General features: G+C 42.6%; 1 protein-coding gene across 2 annotated transcripts in view; it reads right to left on the reverse strand.

Annotated features, from left to right (window-relative positions):
* Positions 1-5,014: 5,014 nt before the first annotated feature.
* EMB (embigin) overlaps positions 5,015-20,903 on the reverse strand; it is a 40,850-nt gene continuing 24,961 nt past the window's right edge. Inside the window, exons 5-10 of one of the 2 annotated variants that reach the window (XM_054575288.1) lie at positions 12,409-12,536; positions 9,724-10,003; positions 9,118-9,174; positions 8,887-8,920; positions 5,853-5,907; positions 5,015-5,309 (exon numbers count right to left, since the gene is read on the reverse strand). In XM_054575288.1, the coding sequence (XP_054431263.1) occupies positions 5,289-5,309; positions 5,853-5,907; positions 8,887-8,920; positions 9,118-9,174; positions 9,724-10,003; positions 12,409-12,536 (575 nt within the window). In that variant the 3' untranslated portion in view covers positions 5,015-5,288. The remainder of the gene's footprint in view (positions 5,310-5,852; positions 5,908-8,886; positions 8,921-9,117; positions 9,175-9,723; positions 10,004-12,408; positions 12,537-20,903) is intronic. The other variant, XM_054575289.1, reaches the window with a different exon arrangement.

Here is a 20,903-nt window from a genome sequence, read left to right on the forward strand (position 1 = left end):
TGAGAAATGAGAGAGTAAGAAAAACAGATGTTACAGCTTGATCACATGATTAAAAGTGATTTTGATACCATTATTCATGAGCGATCACTGGTTCCACAAGTCAATTTTATTGCAAAGGCATAAGCAGGTGTCCTGATTCATTAAAAACCACGCAGATGTTCATTAGGACGCGCTAATCACGACAGTGACTGAGGGCCGAGAGGCTCCCGGTTCACTTCTGGGGCCGTCGCAAACATGCCTTCCTTTCCCTGTTTATCTCACTCCTCGTGAATCACACTTCCGAATGCTAAGACATTTTAAGTTATTCCTGGAAAGTAATACATCTTCACGCTTACCAGATTATCTCATTATAGGCATTTCTCGGAGACTGACACGGTATTTGACAAGGACAGTTCTTTCCCTAAACTGGGTTTCTGTTTCCCACTCAAACGCGCTGCTGCTGTCACGCTGCGCCTGGTCCAGGACACCCATAAAATACTCCGTTCCTCCCTGCAGGCTAAAAATGTGACCCTCCGGCCCGTTTGCTGCCTGTTGTCCTAGGAAAATTATAAAGAGCCCCTTCTTTCATCCTCCTTGTTTGCGTCATACATTTTTTTGGTAGCATTCGCTGCAGGGTCGTAACGCTGGTGTGGTGGGAAGACCCCAAAAACAGCGGGGCCCCGACTCCCAGCACCGCGGCAGGGGCGCGAGCGTGCCAGGGCGCAGGCCCAGAGCCTTCGGGGCGACATTAGGAAACTTGTTATCTAGCTGACCTTCTGAAGGGGTGACAATAAAAAGTATATATATAGATGATAGACAATAACCTCATTTTCTAAGAAACATGTAAGTAGTAAGCCAAAGGTCTTCAACGTGGTTGTTATACCTGGACTCCTCGGATTTCAATCCCAGCTCCAAACCCTTAATCTCTCTAAGCTTTGGTTTCCTCATCTATGTAAAAGCAGATGATAATAGTTCCTACGCATAAGATGATAGGGAGGGTAAATGAGCTAGTAACACACTTTGAAACATTGATCATAGTGCCTGTCACATGCTAAGTGCTCAAGACATGTCAGTCATTATTATTTAATAATATTATATAATCTCAAAGAAGTCAATTGCCAAACAGGGCATGAAACTGACCTTCATTCTTAAATATCACATGAGAGAAATGCACAGAGAGACTTCCAGTTTTGTTTTGTTTTGTTTTTTTACCTATACTAGGGTAGGATAAATTCACAATTAATCAAAATCCAAGTAGATACTACATAAATATGTATAATTTAAGATTCCAAAATAATTGAGTCATTTATCTATTTTTTCAGTTATCAAATAAATCATAGTTCAGAGCACGCTGTACATAGGTTTCTGTGCTCTTCATTTAATACTAGAAAACGTACCTGACTGTATTTCCACCTAAAGATGGATGACACGAATACAGAGCAAGTCCCGAATTCACGGCCCAGCCTCGTTCAGGTCAATGGCTGATTTTCTATGAAGACGTCTAACAGACGGTCAGTCAGTCATTCTGCATACTTCTATTTAAATGCCTCAAAGATGAAGACCCAGGGAACAACGGAGCGGGACTGACATTTTTTTCTTTTGATGAATTTGATTAGAGACAAAATCTTAGTCATCAAAACTAAACCATTAAAATGTTCTAAAAATGTCTTCAAGATAAAATATTGAATTAGATTCTGAGATATTCTAAGATACTATAAAGTAATGATGGGGAGGCGGAATGGGGAATCAGTGGTGCACACCATATTTTGCCATGTATAGTGAGCACTGTTTTGCTCAAACTTTTGAAAGAAAAATAAGGATGTGCATTATACATGGGTAGTATGGATTCCCATGTATAATGTGACTTATACATGGGACTCAGTACCAAAACATGGGTGCACATTATACACAGCAAAACACAGTATATCAACACTCACCAGCAGTACCATGCAAAGGAACACAGTGCTCCAATTCTTTATATTTAATGAAAGTCTATACATTGGCTTACTAAAAGAAAGAATGAAATTAAGACTAAAATCTGTACTGTCCATGAAAAGCAGAGGACAATAGGAATTTAAATAAGTTGAAAGCAACATATCCTGTCTAATAGTTTAGGAATTAGAACTCTCTTTGCTCATTAAATATTAATACATTATTAAAATTTGACAGGGACTATTTTATCACTGTGCATTTTTGAAAGTAATAGAAGCAAAAATTAAAGTTATAAAATCTTGTTTATCTCTGTTAAAGTATTCTGAATTCTGATGTCACAATTTAGATTGTTCTTCTAAAAATAACAAATTTATGAAATTTGATTTTTACATCTATTCAACACACATTTCATGACATCTCAAATATATCCTTTCTGTGGTAGATCAGGTCACAAATAAAAAGCACAACTATCCAGGAAGGAGACATAAATATGTATTTACAATACAGGGTAATAGACACAAAGAGACGTGCAGCTGTTGAGCACATAGGACGGTACACTCTACTGGCTGAGGGTCCTTCCAGGAAGTAGCATCAGAGTCAAGTCTTGAAAGCTGGCCGTGTGTTAGGCAGTGGGAAGGGTTCGGGGACGGCCTCTGGAACCAGATCCTGCAGGGCCAAAGCTAATCCAAGACATAGGAGAGAGATCAGGAATTTGGAAAAGGGCAATATAAAGAAATGGCAAAGGTGAGCCTGCAGAGGTTTGACAGGAAGCTGCCACATTGTTACATGGTCAGCTTTGTGTTTTAGAAAGATGATTTAGGCAGCAATGCAACAAAAAACAAACAAACAAACAAACAAAAAAGATGAATAGAAGCTGGGACTCGGGTAGGAAAATCAAGAATTCAGTTGTCCCTGGGGAGGACAAGGCAGGGGAGGCAGGGGGTGGATTACTGAGCTGTCGGAAGGCCAAAGAAGAGCGATTCGTGGCTCACATGTTTTAATTAATAGAGAAGAAAATATCACAGTGAGGTCTAGGTTTTGGCCTAATAAACACATATGGAGGGAAAAGAGGAAGACTACAGAGGGAGGGGATTCACATTAGAGTCTACTCTAATCTGAAAGTATCTGGGCATATTATGACATTAACTCTCCCTAATAGGCTGCAAAACCCTGTTAGCTGGAAAGAATAATAGAATTTCCCATTTAATACCTAAATGTAGAGTAGTTTCCTTATTTCAGCTTTTCTACTCAGTATTTTCCGCCAACTGACAGAGTCAGTATGAGTTAATCCATTTATCATCTCCACACAGGGAGTAAATGGAAGATTTTCGTGTTTAATCTAATGTCGGTGAAGTAATTTTCCAGAAACCCTCCAGAGAGACTCTGAAAAGCCAAAATTCACCTTTAATTTTCTGAGTACTTTTTCTTCTTAAAGTTTCTGAAATAAGTTGTCTTTACTATAAAAAATAGCAAGCCACTGCCACTTGAAAATTCAATTTACTCTGTAAATATTCCAGATCATTTTACCTTGGGGCAGCAATTTTTCCTGCTTGAAAAGTATTTTAGCCTTCGTAGTAGCAGCAAAATTTTAGGGTGTATACCGTGCCTGAGCTACAAATTCTTTTTGGTTTGTACATACCTAGTCACCCATTTGATGTTTTGAATTGGACTCAGTCAGGTAACAGTCTAATTTCTCACTGAATTCAAATTGTTTAGATTAACTAAGTGAACTGATTAGTCTCTGCCATCATATAGATATTGCCCATGATTATGTTTTCAAAGTAATAATGAATGAAACCAAAATAAATGCACAGCTTATGGCTCAAGAATAAAATGCAATATGCCATGGCTTAAGGGGTGTTTGCTAGTTCAACAAAACTTGTATGTAGAGTTGACAGGCTTTACACAAAATCCTACTACAACAAAATAATGAGCAGCTTCCAAGTTACTTCTTTATGTGTATTAGTCATACTACTATAATTTTTAACATTAGTTAGGATGCCATATAAATTATAAATCACTACAAGAACTTTATTATAATTTTCTCAGCCAGCACATAGCATAAATTTCTATAAAGTTTTCTTAAACTCATTAAACTCCTCTGTTCCACATTCTAATCCCCTAGTCACGAAGACTTGTGGGTTCCTTGCCACCATTCCAAACTCCCCTCTGCGTCTGACCGTTCTGTGAGCAGCGGGACGAGGGACCCACGCCACCCACACAGCCGGCAGCTCTCGCATCGCCGTCTTCAACCTGATCCAGTGTTCCACAGCACAGTCCTGATGTTCCAGCCAAAACCACCGACAAATTTCCACGTCTATTCAGAGTTCATGTGATTTGGTTGGAGTGATTTCATACTATTTCAGTTACATATGCGAGAGCAACTAAGGAGTCTCTCTCTGAAGAAAAGTCTAAGGCATTTGCAGCATCATAGAAGCACTCTAATACTTCTAGATTTTAGACAGAAGAATCAGACAGAAAAGCAGTAAGGGTGCATTTTTAGGTATTGAGCCAACTGTGGACACCAGGAGAGTCAAAGGTGCCAGGAAACCATGAATCCCAGATGCATCCTTGGGGCAGTGCCACATTATGACACTCTGGCCCTGCACCCAGCAACGACAGTACTCAATGGACTTAGGAAATCCAAAACTCGCAGCTTTGAAAAAAACGCTCTCCCTAAAGACTGAGAATGACTACAGCTGGCGTAGGAACGCAGCGCAGATGCGCGGGACACAGACAGGGACATTTGTGTTTGTGGTGAGGGAGTTGGGGGAAGTGCACGGATCCATTTCCTTGTCCTAAACCACTACGTTTGGAGGAAAACTATGCTTTGCTTGTGACTGTAGAGAGTAGCCGTCAATAGCAGAGGCATAAAGTGTTCGCTTTCTAGTAAAGACACACTTTCCTGCAACATGACCGAAGGGCGAACTTTACATAAATATTATTCCCGTTTTATACGTAGTAAGCACAACTGGGGAAAATACTTTCCAAGGAAAATGGCAAAGGCCTCCTTTGTGATGAATTCTTTGGTTCCAAGCCGGCCTTGAGTGACAATAGCTCTGTGAACTATTACCTGGTTTTGCTGGTGTCTGGTCTGTGTGTCCCCTGAGTACCAGGATGAAATTACTCTCCTGGTTTATAGCTCATAGTACATATTTAATACAATTTACTGTGCTTTTATGTAAAATAATGACAGAACAAAAATGTCTTTAGAGCTGAGATAGCATCTGTTATTTACAAAGCTACTGCCAAAAATGCTGCTTAAACTTTTTATTCTTTTAAAAAATGAAAACTCAGATGTCCTCAACAGGAAGCACAGACAAAGCAGGAATACAAACTCTCTGTCCATCTGCCCATGACTCTTGGCATGATGTTTCTCATTCACTGGCCACAGATTCCTGAGTCAAATAAAACACAATGAAACTTAATTAGCACGTCCTGGTTTTCTAGAATGATATCATCACTTTAGCAAAGCAAAAATTGCTGGGAAGGGTGATCCGAACTATTGTTAAAACCAACAGCTCCTACTCTAACTACTTGGGGAAAAAATACTGATGAATTATGAAAATTTTGATTCTAATCAGTAAAGAAAATAGCTAATAGGAACCAAAAATATGGGAATATGTGAGAATACAATAGAGGAATCCAGAAAAATTGAGAGGGGGAAGAAAAAGAACTACATGAAAAATTGTAAAAGAAACCAGTCTGTGGTGGCAAGAGAAAAAGATTTACCTTTAGATTGGTTCTCTGGTGGAAAAAAAATGTCATTTATTTTTGTATAACTATATATTTCACCCATAATATTGTAAACAAACATATCCCAACACATGGTGATTGACTAGGTCTTTAGTGAAACAAACAAAATAATAGCTGGATTAATAGATGGCCTATGTATAATGGATTTTACTTTTTACTTGGAATACCATTTAGAAGTAACTTACATTTTTTCTGTGCCTGGGGACATTATTTTCTATACCATTGCTATCATCTGATTTCCTGCATTGAAAATAAAGAAGAAAATCACTAGCTGTTCACACTGCATAAAACGAAACCAGTAACCGTCCGCCTCACAGCTCTCCGGTTAAGGTGAAAGGTAACTACAGACAGAAGTCACTCTTCTTAAACACGTTTGAGTCATAATGTTGATTGTTTTTATGCCACTGATTTTGTTATCATCGATGACAGTGACAAAGACCTGTTTATTTTATTTGGAGGAAGACTTGCTTCTCCCTAGACATGGGGGAGGGGGGGGCTTGGGGACATGGCTATAATGTGTGTGTTGTTTTGACACAGGCAAGATAATAGCCAGTCAGGAATTCTGCCACTACGTGGGAGACAGGTGCGATTTGACATGATTATTACACTGAGACAGAGGCTAAACACGGTTCTTCGTCTACCCGGTATGCGTCAGAGCAAGGATACAAGCCTGGACTTCAGATTCTAAGACAAGAGTGACTAAACTAGCCAACAAGGGTGTATAATGGATGCCCTTCTAGGTCTTACGGGCAGCTCTGGGCTCATTAAGCTATTAACACCAGACAATAAATTCAGCCACCAAATCAATTACATCAGAATTTGGAGCGAGGGTGGGTAGGTGAGATTGTGCGGATGAAATATCAGAGTGGATCAGAAAACGAGGGAGTCCTCCTTGGACTATCGGAATGAGGACTAAAACCAGCCTGTTTACATGTTACATGTTTAGTACTATTTTTAAAAATAATTTTCACCGACAGCCTACAAATCACTGGTGTCTAACTAAACACACATGTATGTAAATAAACATTATATATAAAATACATTGATATACAATATTTATTTTCTGTCAAAAATAAATTTATCTCCTAACTAAGAATTCTAAAAGAGCATTGGTAAAAGGTTGGTCCAAATGCGTTCAAGTACCCTTGATCCTTGCATGAAATCTAAGGATAACCCAATAGCCTACAGATGAGAAAAATGAAACAATGATCTCTGTGGAGCAGAATAGGATGGAAAAAATGATGTACAATATCCCAATTTTCAAAAAGCAAAAAGCCAAGGCATTATACTAGAGATCGAAACAATCTGACATTGCCAAGACATTCTAGAAAAACTATTTTTAAATATTTCTTAACTAGGGTGGGCTACATGAATGGGAACTGAAGTACTGAGAGGTGACAGTCCGCTCCCTGTGGCTCAGGCCCCCACCTTTCCGAGCGTGTCCTAACCTGACCGGACAGCACCCTGCCCCCCGCCCCCGGCACTGCGAGGGGCGGTCAGAAGCACCGGGCGGCTCAGCTGGCAGCGGGGACACAGCCAGGCAAGGCTGGGGCTGTCTCAGAAATCGAAACGACTGGCATGTGTTTCCTATGACTTTAAGAAATGGACGCCGCACACGGGAACCAGAAAGATGACGAATTCAAATTAATATAAGTAAGATGTCCAGGTTGTCCAGAAAGAGGGACAATCAATTCCCTCCCAACCGTGAGAGTGCGAGTCTAAGACAACACCGCTTTATTCGTCCCTGGGGTCGTGGGACTCCCGATGGAATTTTTATGGCCTTAATTTCGAAGCTCAAATAGTGTTGACTTATTTCACCTGCCATCGGTGAATTGAGTAAAAGTAACTATTTTGAATAATGTCTACAAATATCTAAAGGACAACTGCACACTCGTGTCCTGCCCTTTAAGCGTGGCCACAGTGCCCACGCCTCAGAGCTCCTGCTGGCTGATAGAAAATGTAAGTGCAATTTTTTTGTTGGTAGCTGTTGCTCAGGCCTCCCGTTTCCTGGGTTTCTCTCGGCTGCTTTCCTCTGGTGTCATTTTCCTGGTCCCCAGTCCCTGGCTCTGTACTGAGATTTTTTTGAAGTGTCATTGACATACAATATCATATTAGTCTCAGGTGCACAACATGGTGATTCAACATTTATATACCTTACAATGTGATCATCACAATAAGTCCATCTATCACCAACAAAGTTCCTACGATATTGTTGACTATGTTCTCTGGGCTGAACATGACATCCTTGTGGCTTACTTATGGACCTAAAGGGCATTATGCTAAGTGAAGTAAATCAGACACAGACAAATACCATATGATTTCACTTACATGTAGAGTCTAAAAACAAAACAAATGAATAAACAAAACAGAAACAGACTCGGTGACAGAGAACAAACAGATGGTCACCAGAGGGGCAGGGATGGGTGAAGAAGATGAAGGAGAGTAAGAGGTACAGACTTCTAGTTATAAACTAAATGCTGCTCAGATTTCCATCCCAGCCTTGGCCACGTCTGTCACTGGATGCCACCATGCAGTGCTCTGGCTTGGAGGAACCAGCCAGGCCCAGGTTCAGCGCACCAGGCTCCATGCCGGTAACCTCCATCCCAGACCTTTTCACGCGCAGGTTGGACGGGGGGGCCGGGGGCGGGGGTGATGTGCCAGCCAGCGGCACAATCTGGGTGCCTTCAAAAGTAATGACTAATGGAATTCTAGACCCGTTGTTTTCAACATGACAGTAAATCAGGAGCAGTGATTGACATGTGAAAGAAATGCAGATGCCAGGGGCTCGGATCTGGAAATCCAGGAAGATATGAGTAACTGAGCATCCAAAGTGATCAGAAATATAGCCAGGGTTGAGTATCAGTGCTTCACACAATACTGTTTCCTTGTGGTGACCGAACACCTCTGTGCATCGAATCCCCATGCCAGGCATTTTACATAAATAACACCATTTAATCCAACAGCCTTAGGCTGGAAGCACTGTTAAACCCACTTTCTGAGGAGGAAAGGGAAGCACAGAGAAGTGGAAGTCACAGTACAGAGTGGCAGAGATCGCACTGTTAGCAGGCAAATTCCAGATGCTTCGCTGCAACATGGCCAGAACGGAGCACACACACAATGCCCTCTGGGGATATCCTCCAACTATAAACATTTTATCCTATTTCATGTTCATCTGGATTTCTCTCAAGTGAAAATGAATCTAGAAAAAATACTACTTACAGCTGTTCAATTTGTTCAAATTCTTTCCCGTCATCTGTATAACGAAAGAAGAATATGAATGTTAATATTAGGATTGGTCTATGATTCTTATGGAGGGTGTATGTACAGTTCAGCTTTCCCCCGAGTTAAAGATGCACAGTGCCATCTTCCACGTGGAGTAAAGAGACACGCACGACACCAGACAACTGCCCCTTCCCCTGTCCTGCTCTCTCCCTGCTCTCCCCGCCTCACCTGAAGCTTCCATCACAGGACGTCTAGTGCCTTGAGTTTTCAAAACAGGGTTGATTGCTAGGTTATTAAAAAGTATTTGTTATTAAAAATGTAGTACAAAATCAGGAAAAAATACAGAATTTAAGATAACTTTTCTGAGGTGGGGGGACCATTGGTTTCTCAACCTGTAATCCATCAGGTGGAGGCTACAAAAATCGGCAACTGACAGGACAGCATCTCTTTTATGAGGCCTCTAGAATGCATGATGAATTCATTTTAAATGACTTATCTATGGGGTAAAGTAATTGTTTATCTGTTATTTTAAGCTACCACAGACTTTCGCAATACATAGCCCAGTACCAAAGCACATATCACCTAACTGGTGCATAGGGACCAGTAACACCAAAAAAAACAGGAAGAAAAGATCTATTTTGACACTAAAATATTTTAGTGAGCTCAAATAGGAAGACCATTAGTACAAGCTCATAGCTCTCTGATTTGAACATAAATATCACTCCAAATTACAAAAACTAGATTCCCCCCCCCAAAAAAAATACTCTAAAGCCCCTGTAATGTATTAAGTGATAACATGAGAATGTTATCTAAAAAAATAATAATAAATCCTACCTGGGCGGTTCTTTTTCTTTTGGGTGTACATTTCACAAAGCAGAATAACAGCCACCAAAATAACCACCTCAGCAGCTATCGCGAGAAACGGCTTGAGGGGCACCAGGTAGCTCAGCACGACGAGCTCAATGCGGTCTTCGCTCTCGCCTAACAGGAACACAGCCTGGCACCAGTAGGTCCCCTGATCGTCCTCCGAGAGGCGTGATAGCTTGAGCCTCGTTTCGTTAACAGCTGTTCCATTGATCACATACTTATCGTCCATTTGAACATCAAGGGGAACCTAACAGAAGGAGACCTTAAAATCCATTCCTGTCATACCGAATGTAAGACACATGCCCTCAGTCAGGGGTGTCCAAACTTTTGGCCCCTTGGGGCCTCGCTGGAAGAAGAAGAGTTGTCTTGGGCCACACATTAAATGCACCGCAACAGGTAATCACACACAAAATCTCATCATGTTTTAAGTAAATTTATGATTTTGCGTTGGGCCACATTCGTAGCCATCCTGAACCCCGTGGGCCGCAGGTTAGACACCCCTGCTCAGTGACCTAGTTTGGGGCAAAAGCTTTAAGATAGTGCCAAGGAAACAGCTTACCAGAAAAAGGCATATTAAAATCTGTGAAACGTTATACTTAGCAGAGTTCAGGTCATGTCAGAGTTTGATCTCCAAGAGGGAGCAAACAAAGGAGAAGTATACTTTGTTTTAAATATTTAGCACTGAAGGTCTGACACTGCAGCATGCAGGTCATCATGGGTAAATATTATATGAGAATTAATAATACAGAAAAATTCCAGCCATCTGGGCTTCACATTCGGCTTTCTGACTGGCTGTTTGAAGAACTTTCCCCTTCACCAGCACAGGCACACATTAAATTAAGTGTTAAATTAATGAAGCTATTAAATCTGATCGCCCCTGCATAGCCGGATCGCTGGCTCCTGACAAAAGGGGGGCTCTCCCACTGGAACTGAGGAGGAAGTCTTCAGGCCTTTAAATATGAGACAGAAGGGTTCGCAGAAATCCCTGGTAAGTCTGGTGTATGTGGTGGTCTGTCCACGCTCTGTCTTTTCATATCTGATTTTCTCTCTCTCTCTCTCAGGCAAGATAGCTTCTGAGAGATTCACTGGGTTTTCCCAGTTGCTCAAGAGCCACTCTATGCTACTGGGGGGGCGAGGTGGGATAAGGGCTTATTTATTTGATCCATTTAAATTAAACTGTGTTCTCAGGCCGTTGGCTGCCTTCACCACTCTGTCATTCGACTGCACTGTTCAACAAATGCTCATCTGCATCCGTTCTCAGAGGCCGTCTGATGAGGGGCTGTGGATGAGTATTACTGGCCCCCAAAATTATAGCAGCATGTTCCCCGTGCACAGCACTGCCTGCAATGCTTGTCACAGACGTAGCCCCTCCAACTCGGAGCTGAGGACCCAGAGCGCTGCCTGAGTAATGGGCACCCCAGGTAGGGGATCCTGATGCAGGCGGCTGGTCTGCCTTGTGAAGAAACACTTGACCTGCACCGTCTTCCCTGCACGTCTCTCATACCCTAAGATGAGCCCCACTGAGGGCCAAGTCAAGAGGAAATTTGTATAGCAAATGGAGAGAAGCACAGACTACAGTCTAAAAGTTTAATATAATTAGATTGAGGGTACTTTTGTCAGTATCCCACATACATTAATAAATTAAACTGTGTATTTCCAAAACCACACTGAATATTTTTACACATTTACATTTTTAAAAATATTTACATACAAAAAACAATTGCCTTTCCTGATCATCAATAAGGAGGTAAAGAGAAATGTTAATGGTGTAAATCTACTCCTAAGTGATTTGGAGGTATTTCTTGGAAAAATCCAACGGATACTGTCACAGAATCAGTGTCTCTCCCTTTTAAGCCCTTTCCCTGTCCTCCTGCAAAAGTCTGAATCTTGTCTCAGAAGGAATTTAATATTTCATGGTAAGAGCTATACTGTCCCATACTGTCCCTTCTAGAATTGCAGCTTGCCCTTACAGGGTTTAATTCCCACGATCATTGGCAGCCGGGCCATACATGGGTGTCCCCTAAAGGGCAATTTTTTAATTTCCCTACGATTTGAGGCTATTTGGGAGGGAGAAAGAGAGCCAGAAGAGATTTCTTGAATACTCATGTTTTTTTTTAATATCAGCTCTTTGAAAATCCATTAATTCCTTAACAGGAATTTTAAGCATCTGGCTTTCCTTAAGTCTCTGCAAGGCCAAAGGAGGCCAAAGTGAGTTACCGAAAGAACCTAAGACCTAAATTCAATTACCAAGTTTTTCATTCTTTTCTCCTGAGACAGAAGCAGGAAAAGAATATGGACTATTTTTTTCTAGTTACTTTCACAAAACGATAAAAAACAAATCTTTTCTTGTTGGGTTATTTCTAAGGTCATCAGTGAAAAATGACTTATGACTTCCTTTCAAAGATTTTAAATAAATTGCTAAACCCAAAAAGCAAAGTACCAGCTAATGAAACATTATTTTCAGATGTATAACGTACTGAGCTAAAAATGTCAATGACAACTCCATTTATCACTGTTCTCCCTTTATGAATGCATTCTACAGAAAAAGATAACAGACATATAAATAGTCTTAGGAATTCTGAGTCTGCTATAATCTCATTATTTAGGAAATAAAAAAATGTCTTGGCTTTCCTCAAAGAAATATGATCTTACCTTCACACTCCCATTACTACTGTACCAGGTCCAATTTAAAGGAAAACAACCTTGGCATTTACATGTCAGGACAGTTGAATCCCCCACATAAGTGATCAACGGTTTGTTTTTGCCATGAAGTTCTGGGACTAAGAGAAATTTAGAGAAAGGCATATTACTGAAAGTTTGAATAAAGAGGGTGTATTCAGGTTGAAGTCAATTCCTTTCATTTTCTCATTAATATGATTTTCTTTATGTAGTTTTAGTTCTATATAAAATGAAACTAGTTTATAGCAGTCAGAATGTATAATAGAAACAGTAACATAATAGATAGAGAGCTCAATACAATTGTCTGTAATGCAGAAATAGAAGAAAGATCTATTATTGAGCCTAATAACAAGTACAGGTACTATAATAAACTGTTACATGTTTGGACAAGAAACTTTGTGTTTCAAGCCTGTTTCTTCCTACCTACTAAGTTACTTTACAGCAAATTTTTTTTCAAAGCTTTATCCTTAGAGGGCATTTGATTGAGGATATAAAATTGTCAGGATATAAATTTTTTAGCTGATACAAATTTATGAAAATCCATCAAAGTTAGAGGAGGTGGGAACACGGAAAGGAACATGGAAATATTAAGAGCAAGAGTACAGACTAGGGAAGAAGACAGACTAAAAAAACACCTTCATGTGATTTTGTAAAAATATATATTAATAGTCATTATAATAAATTTCTTAAGTTTGAAGTAGATACCATTAGGAACAATAGAAATGACCACTGACTTTAGAAAAATTAAGTGTTAAGGATCAACTAACTTGGCCAATAAATTAAAACAGAAACTAATAAAAAGCCAACCAACAGTTTCCATGGTGAAACCAGTTCCTTCTGATTCACATCAAAGGATATGTAGACTGGTCAACTAAGATGACTTTCGTTGATTTTTTTCTTTTCTTTTACTAATTTAAGCAGGGTTTTGGTTTTGTGTTTTGTTTTGTTGTTGTTGTTGTTGTTGTTGTTTAGTTAGCCAACAGAGAGAATGTAAAAAAAAAAGTCTAAATTTTAATACTATGTTCATAAATTTTATAGATATTGTTTGGTATTTACTTGTTATCCTATTTTTAGACTTTATTTTGGAGAGGGTGAGGATGGGGAATGGAAAGATCAATTGTAGTTACAAAAATTAAGTTTCTAAATTAAATACACTTTTCAAGTTCTCTTGCCTTTCTCCTACCCAAAGATAATTAGGTCCCTGCTGGATGTACAAACTGTACAGATGAGGAAGGGGAAAATAATTGGTAATAACTACAAAAGAAATCCTGACTTGTCTAAACACCAGAGAAGGGGTAAAAATAGAGTTGTAGAGCAGAGTGTCTTCATGGGCTCTGGCCTTAGGTGATTATTGTTACAATCACGAGTGTGGGAAGAATCCTTTTTTCCTTCCTGTTTCAATCAGGCCTAAATAAGCATAGTACAATTGCACCATCAGCCTCTCCTTCGTCGGGTGCACCGGCCCACAGAGGGCCGGCTCAGGCACTGCTGATCATCACGAGGCCAGTGAGAGGCAGGCCCGTCACCTGCAAAAGCACAAATGCTTCCGTGACCCTAAGAAAGGCGACGGAGCCACCTGGAAGTCGTCGGTTCTCCACTTTTCATAGCCAACACGTGAGGAGACCGAAAGGTCCACAGGTTTACATAACCAAAGGCGTTACTTGCCAATTCAAATTTATATTTACCCCTCTCAGAGTGTACGAAAGCCTGGTGAGGTGTGCCTCGGGTGTCCCCGAGGGAATAGAGACACAAGGGCATGGGAGTAGCTCGACCGACGTCATCCCAGCCAGAAGTCGCTGGTGCACTGGCCTTGACAGAAGATATTCTGAGCACTCCTTGGGAGAGGCGACTGGAGTCCCGCGCGCCCAACTGGTCACCATCAGGCTGAGGGACATTCAGGGACAAGTGGTGACTGTGTGTCCATTCCAAAGGTCAGGTCATGAGTGTTTGAAAGAGACAGCACAACATGCCAGTGATGTGACAAAGATAAGCTTTAGGTCCACGGATGATCTGAATGAGAATTGCAGCTTCAACGTTACCGGTACCGAGGACAAACCTAGTGCCCCTTCCTACCGCACAACGTTGCTGTAAAGGACTCCGTACGGGAGCAAACCCTGCAAAGTGCACGGTGCAGCGAAACCACCACAACATTCAAACTTTGGCTGTGATCGTGTATGTGCTGCTTTTCTTAATGGAGCAATTTGTAATGCCCGGGCCTTTCCACACGGGGGTCATTAGCCAGCTTCATAGGATGCGCTATTGTCACACGCAGGATGACTGGGCCCGCTGGCCACGAGGCCCAGAGAAGAAATGCGGCCCAGGAGAGGAAGGGGGACTGGAAACTCTTCCCGCCTCGGAACCAGCGGACTGTGTGGGAACGGCCCCGAACGAGGAGAAGGCTCCAAACGGCGTCCCTGCCAGCCCACCCCACCCACTGGAAAAAGGAGATTAGAAGAGAAAAAGGACGAAAAATAGATGAATTCACAGGAAACAAGGCCCAGACGAATGAAGAAATAGTAGCCTTGAGCTGCTGGTGGCGGCAGCTTTTCCGTGAAACTGCAAAGCCAGTCCCGCTGCCGGGGGCGCGCTGTGCGGGGCCTGCCTGAAGCAGGTGAAGAAGATTTCGTTTTAAAGATTACAGCTTGAGTATGAATTAGAACATTTTAAATCAGGGTGCCCCATAGCTGCTCCTAACCCTACAAGAAATGGGATGAAAATGGCGAAATCCTTATAAAGAAAACCTTGTTTCTGGACCTAGCTAGTATAGGGAACAGGAAAAATACATGGAGTAACTTCACATATGATTATAAAACCTAAGAATACCAATCAAATGTCCCATTCACCACATACTGCCTTTACCAAGAAAAGGCAGAAATAAAGCAAATAATACTTTGAAACAACCATGAGTTATAATTTTAAAGAAGGGAATAATTGCTATCCACCTGCCTTTTTAAAAATAGAAGTGAAGACAGTGTCTCTCTGCAGTGTAAGCCCTGCCACTTGTGTTCTTTTTTATAACACAAGCGCCTGACTTCGGCTTCGGTGGCCGAGGCTCCGCTCCAAAGGCGGCTGAGGCTCCTTCGTTTTAGAGATCTCCGCTGACTTCAATAATGAGCACATGGACCACTTGTCAGGTTCCTCTTCCTGTGCTTTAAATTCCCACTCTTTTTGTTTAAATTCACCCATAAGGAGCGAGCCCGTAAAACCCTGGGCCCCACCTGCAGCCCCAATAACAGGCGGAACCCCAGGCCCCGAGCTCGCTCAGGCTCTCGCTCCACAACCTCTGTGGCCCCAGCTGGGCTGGGTCATTGCCAGGTCTTGTAAGTAACCAGCCTGGACCTTTTCAGAGTTTACTGATGAAGGGCTGCTGTCTTGCAATTATAATAGGAAATGCAAGGGTGGGTTCAGTGACGACATTGATTACTCATAGGCTGACACCGGTACACAACACTCTCACACAAGCGTTCTGCCCTGTTAGGTCCAGCTACTCCTGTGAGTTTGGGCTAGTTGGCCCAGTCTGCGGCTGCCCCTTCAGGGTTCATTTGTAGACTCAGAGAACATGCGAATGGAGGAAAAAAACCCATATGAGAGAACCGGAAGCAGCTCTAGAGTCCGAGAGAATTGGTTGGCCATCTGTCCTGATGTTAACATAATAAGTGAATTGCAAGCTCTTGAGAAAGAAGACAATAAGGTTAAATGTCAAAATGGTAAAGGCCTAAATGAGGCTGGACCACAGAACATTTTATTGTTTTGTTTTTCTTATGGTAGAGCTAGTTTCTTCAACTAGACAGGGTGGTGACCGAGGGCAGGACAGCAGTCTGTGGACTTAAGTCCCCGGCGACTCGATGTAAATCCCCTCTTCTCACCCAGCCCTCCAGTTTTCCAGTTCAGAGAGGACTGTCCTGGATGGGTCCTGTTTCCTAGGGCTGGGAATTCAGATCCCCATGATCGGCACGTGTTCCTCGTTCATGAGGGTGTATCCTCTGATGTGGAATAGGAACTACGAAATTGGGCTTGGGCTGGGAGGGAACAGATTCCTGTGCTTTGGTGTGAGGTTAGTAAGACCCTCACTGAGGAAAAATCAGCTGTCCATGTGGTCAAGCCTTCCAAGGATTTCAGCAAGGTGTGTGGTCAAGATTGGCGCATCATCATCATCATCATCACCATCAGTGATCTTGCGGTGGTGTCTCTTTATGTTTATATTTCTCTGTTTGACATTTTGTTATGAGGAAGAATGATTGGACCAAGTGGGAACAAAGTTATTCTTGGGCTTTCTGACAAAACACTATCAATCTGTCAGCTCAGCACTGCTTCCTAATCACACTTTATTGCAATATACCCAATACCTGGTGTAGTTTTGTTGTTAAATGAAGTATGAGAACATGTAAGCACAGGCAACATAACAATCCCACCGGGAAAGATCAATCCAGACAAGGCTCCCATGGAAGCCCTGCAAATTAAGCAGACGGCTGAAGCCTGGCTCAAGTGGGGATTCTTCTCTGAAGCCCCAGGCTCCTTCCAGACCACAGAAGGAGCGGAGCTGTGCTTTCAGTAGCGCAGCTGCGATGCAGCCACTTCCACGGCCAGGCGAGGCCCGCCGTGGAGCAAACGCTGCCCTGAAGGCAGGCTGAAACCGGCTGCCTGGGCGGGAATCAGGGGTGCCGCTCCTGCCCCCCAGCCTGCTGGCCTCCCAGGTAGCTCCCACGCTCCTCCATCTCAGTGTGCTCCCTTCTGGAGAGAAGCTGAGTCACGGTTCAGCAGGAAAATATGCTTTGGATCAAAGTATATTGACGTTGACGCACAGGCTAAGAATCAAAAGCAGAAGAAAAGCTGTGTTTTGGGGAAACCGTGGTAGATGGTATATTTTTTTAGTTAGCATTTCAGCAGCGCAGGCGTGGAAGGCATACCTGCTAGCTGAAAGGGACTTCTCAAGAAAATTGCGGGTCTTTTGCGAGGTTTGGGGGAGGGGTACATCGCTGCGCTATGAGCCCATCTCCGTGAAATGTTAATATCGGGATACAGACTGCGGGTGACAGTGGTGCCAGAGGGGAGCAAAACCCAAATTCTGCCTTCCTTTCATCTCTTCCGTTGGTTTTCCGCTGTCCCCTGGACTAATGGCCACGATGACACTAACCACTGCTCGGCTCGGCCTTGTACGGCGGACGCCGGCGGTGTGGGTCTAAACGATAAAATGCTCTGTGCTCGAGGACATCGCTGGTCTGAACAGCTCCCCAGGCACAGCTCAGACGGCACACTTGGAAGTGTTTATGAGCAGAAGGAGAGAGATACTGCATTCTGATGTGTCCTGCCGACCTTTTGGAACTTGGGAGAAACCAGGACACATGAGAGTCTTGGGATTAGAAGCATCCACTCTTAAAGATGGTGACTTAGCTGATTCAGGCCGATTTCTAGGAAAAGGAGGTCTAGGATTCCCCCTAGGGAAAGAGACAGCTCTATGGAGTCATGAGGTTGGAGATTTCTATCTGTGCGTCCGTGGACTCGAGGAAAACCATGCTGGTCATTTTGGGCTTATGTATTTCAAATTAGGAAAAAGATTGTTCCATGTGGTCAAAAACAGCTAACTTCAAACCTGGGGTTTGAAGCGGAGGCTCCAGCTATTCTGTCGTGCCACGCGGCTGTGCTTTGACTCCGGGGGTGCCGCCCAGTGAAGAGAGGTGGCGGGGCTAAGGCCCATGGCACCGCACACGGCGCCATCCAAACCTCACCGTGATGTCCCAACGTTCCACGTCCTGTCACTTGTCCTTTACCAACTTAACCACATCTCTCTGCTACAAGACTTTAACATTGATGAATAGTGTAGCAACTACCTCGGAATATTTGACCCACTACAGAGAAAACCTGTAGACCATCAATCCTCCTTCTCGGGTGGAAAGTAATCACCGACGTTAGCTGTCACCCGTTTCGGGCATCAGCGGGCAAACACACACAGTCAGCAGGGTTTTCTGCATCGGACTAATCGGCGATGTGGAGGCCCTTTTACAATCTTGTAGTAATAAATCAACCAGCGTCCATAAAGGCAGAGATGGGAACACTGCTGATAAATTGTTTGGAGAACATGCTCTATAGCTGACTCATGAAGTCAACAGCAGATTTTTTTTTTTTTTTTTTTTGGCTCAATTGAAAATAGAGGCTAATGCAGGCTTTTTATCCACACACAATTGTAGTGCTGCTAAGGAAAGATAACCCTCCTCCTTAGGAAAAACCATAAGCAATCCATGTGGAAAAAGCATAGTAGGACATTGATAAAAATACATATCATTCTATAAGCCTTACAGATCTAATTAAATAACTGTAACATGAGCTGTTCTGCAGATGCCCAAACGTTGGGAACTGTCCTGCCTGATTTCAGGGACTGTAGCCCCACCAGCAGGCAAGAGAGCCCCAAGGCTGGAGCTGAGCAAGGAGGCCTTGGGAAAACAGGCCACTGAGGAGACAAAACCTGTCCCCTGTGCGCCCTTGCCTCCCTCACATCACCCTGCTTGGCCCCAGAGGATGGCTGGTTAGTCAATGATGGGTACGATCCCTCGACGGCAGGGGCAACCGAAGACAGGCACAGTCGCATAGGGGCCATCAGGGAAGGACTTGGGGGACACGGAGAAGGGGCAAAAGACCCTCGCCCCTCGGCTTTGTCATGGCCAGAGTCCTCATTCTGTCTGAAAGAAGTCTGCTCATCTCTTGCCTGCTCTGCTCCCCGGCCTGACTCAGGCTTGAAAAAATGCTAGAGGCAGGTACAGCCCTAAATGGGATCAGGTGGTTCCCGGGGGGCAATGAGACCTAGAAACGGAATGCAGTAAATCCTACGAAACCTGCTTTTCTAAGAATGCCCTCGAGTTAACGAGTACTGATGTTTGGAGCCTGAGCATAGGATGAGTTTATTTTCCCACGTTTTTGGGCCAAATGGGCATCACTCTGTCTACCAGACCGTGACTCAGAAAGACTCTTGTAATCCCTTTACTGTTATCCTTCAACCACATCTCCTTCCTTTAATCATTACTGTTTAACATTGATTAATGAGCTTTACCTATCTGAGCTAAACTCAATAAAAGCCCAATGAGAAAGGTGCTCGGGGCTCTTCGATAAGAGATTAGCCAGCCTTTCCACCCCAAGCAGATCTTGTGTTGGGCACTTTCATTGCATCCACGATGCTGGGGGACACTGTGGATGGAGCTCCCCCTTCACCCAAACTTCTCTAAATTGTAATCACATGAAATTATTTTTCCAAACAATATTAACTTTAATGAATTACAGAGAATTATTATTTTACCAAAAAGATCTAGAAGGGCTCAACTTATTAATTGTATAAATATGTTCATGATATAGTACATACTTAAAAGTTACAGTAATGTTCAGTGGGCACTAAAAACTAATACACTGAACTAAACCGCTTCAAGAAAACTATTGTTTTTAAAGAAGTAAATATTCAGTAGCTCTCTCATTCCTCAAGCACTTGATTTCAAATCTAGGTTTTCTGCTGGTGCTCCAGCCAGCTTCAGACATGTTATCTCTGAGAGGCATGAAATCAAGAGCCTCCTCCAAGACCGTTGGCGTTAAATCTATTGGTATGTTGAAAAGTGAAATGCTCTTATTAATCTTCACATGAGAGGTAAAAATGACCACTTCCAAATCATAGCTCAGGTAATTAAGTATAAGAAAGCTAACAAGAAACATGTAATATAGTCAATATTTAAACTTTGAACAGGCATAACTAGTACACACTTCTAGAAAACAGGGCCATTTAGAAGGGAGGGGGAAGCTATTTTTAAAGTTGAATTTCTTAGAATCACATGAAGCCTCAAGATTTGATGACTATTTCCTTAAGACCTTTAGCTCATCTTTACATATTGAAAGGAGACTTAACAAAATGTTTATTAGGATTGTGTGTGTGTGAGTGTGTCCATGTGTTCAATATCCTTTTAACTTGCTAGGAAGGGAGGGAGGGAGGGTGGGAAAAAGGCAGAAGGAAAAGGAAAATAAAAAAGGGAAGGAAAGGAATGAATAAAGGAAGGAACAGTATATAGTTTTTCCTTCACTAAGCTAAATTAGGCAAATGGGGGAAAGAAGGTTAAGAGAGAATGTACATGATCAAAATAATCCAAGGATGACAACAGCTTCTGCCTTTGCAGAGACCGAGTTGCATAAACACCAGGGTTTATTATATTTACCAAGAAGGCACATTTACAAAACCACATGAAGGAACTGAGCCGGTGAGCAGAGAGGGAAGCATGGAGGGGTGCAGGAGCCACCTGAGATCACAGCGAGACGCCGCAGGCTGTTCTGCTGTGGGCGGGCCCCGGGGACAGTGTCCCTATTTTGTCCCAGTAGCCAGCCAGACTAAATGATTTCTCATGTATGCTGGGAAATCAAGGTGAAGAAAAGCCCAAAACAGTTCATATGGCAACAGACTGCATTTCCCAAACCCCCAGCATAAACACTGTGCTCACTAATCT

The sequence above is a fragment of the Pteronotus mesoamericanus genome, unplaced genomic scaffold (assembly GCF_021234165.1).
Source record: "Pteronotus mesoamericanus isolate MK-2021 breed Mesoamerican mustached bat unplaced genomic scaffold, CSHL_Meso_final contig_29, whole genome shotgun sequence".
In the NCBI taxonomy this organism is placed as follows: Eukaryota; Metazoa; Chordata; class Mammalia; order Chiroptera; family Mormoopidae; genus Pteronotus; species Pteronotus mesoamericanus.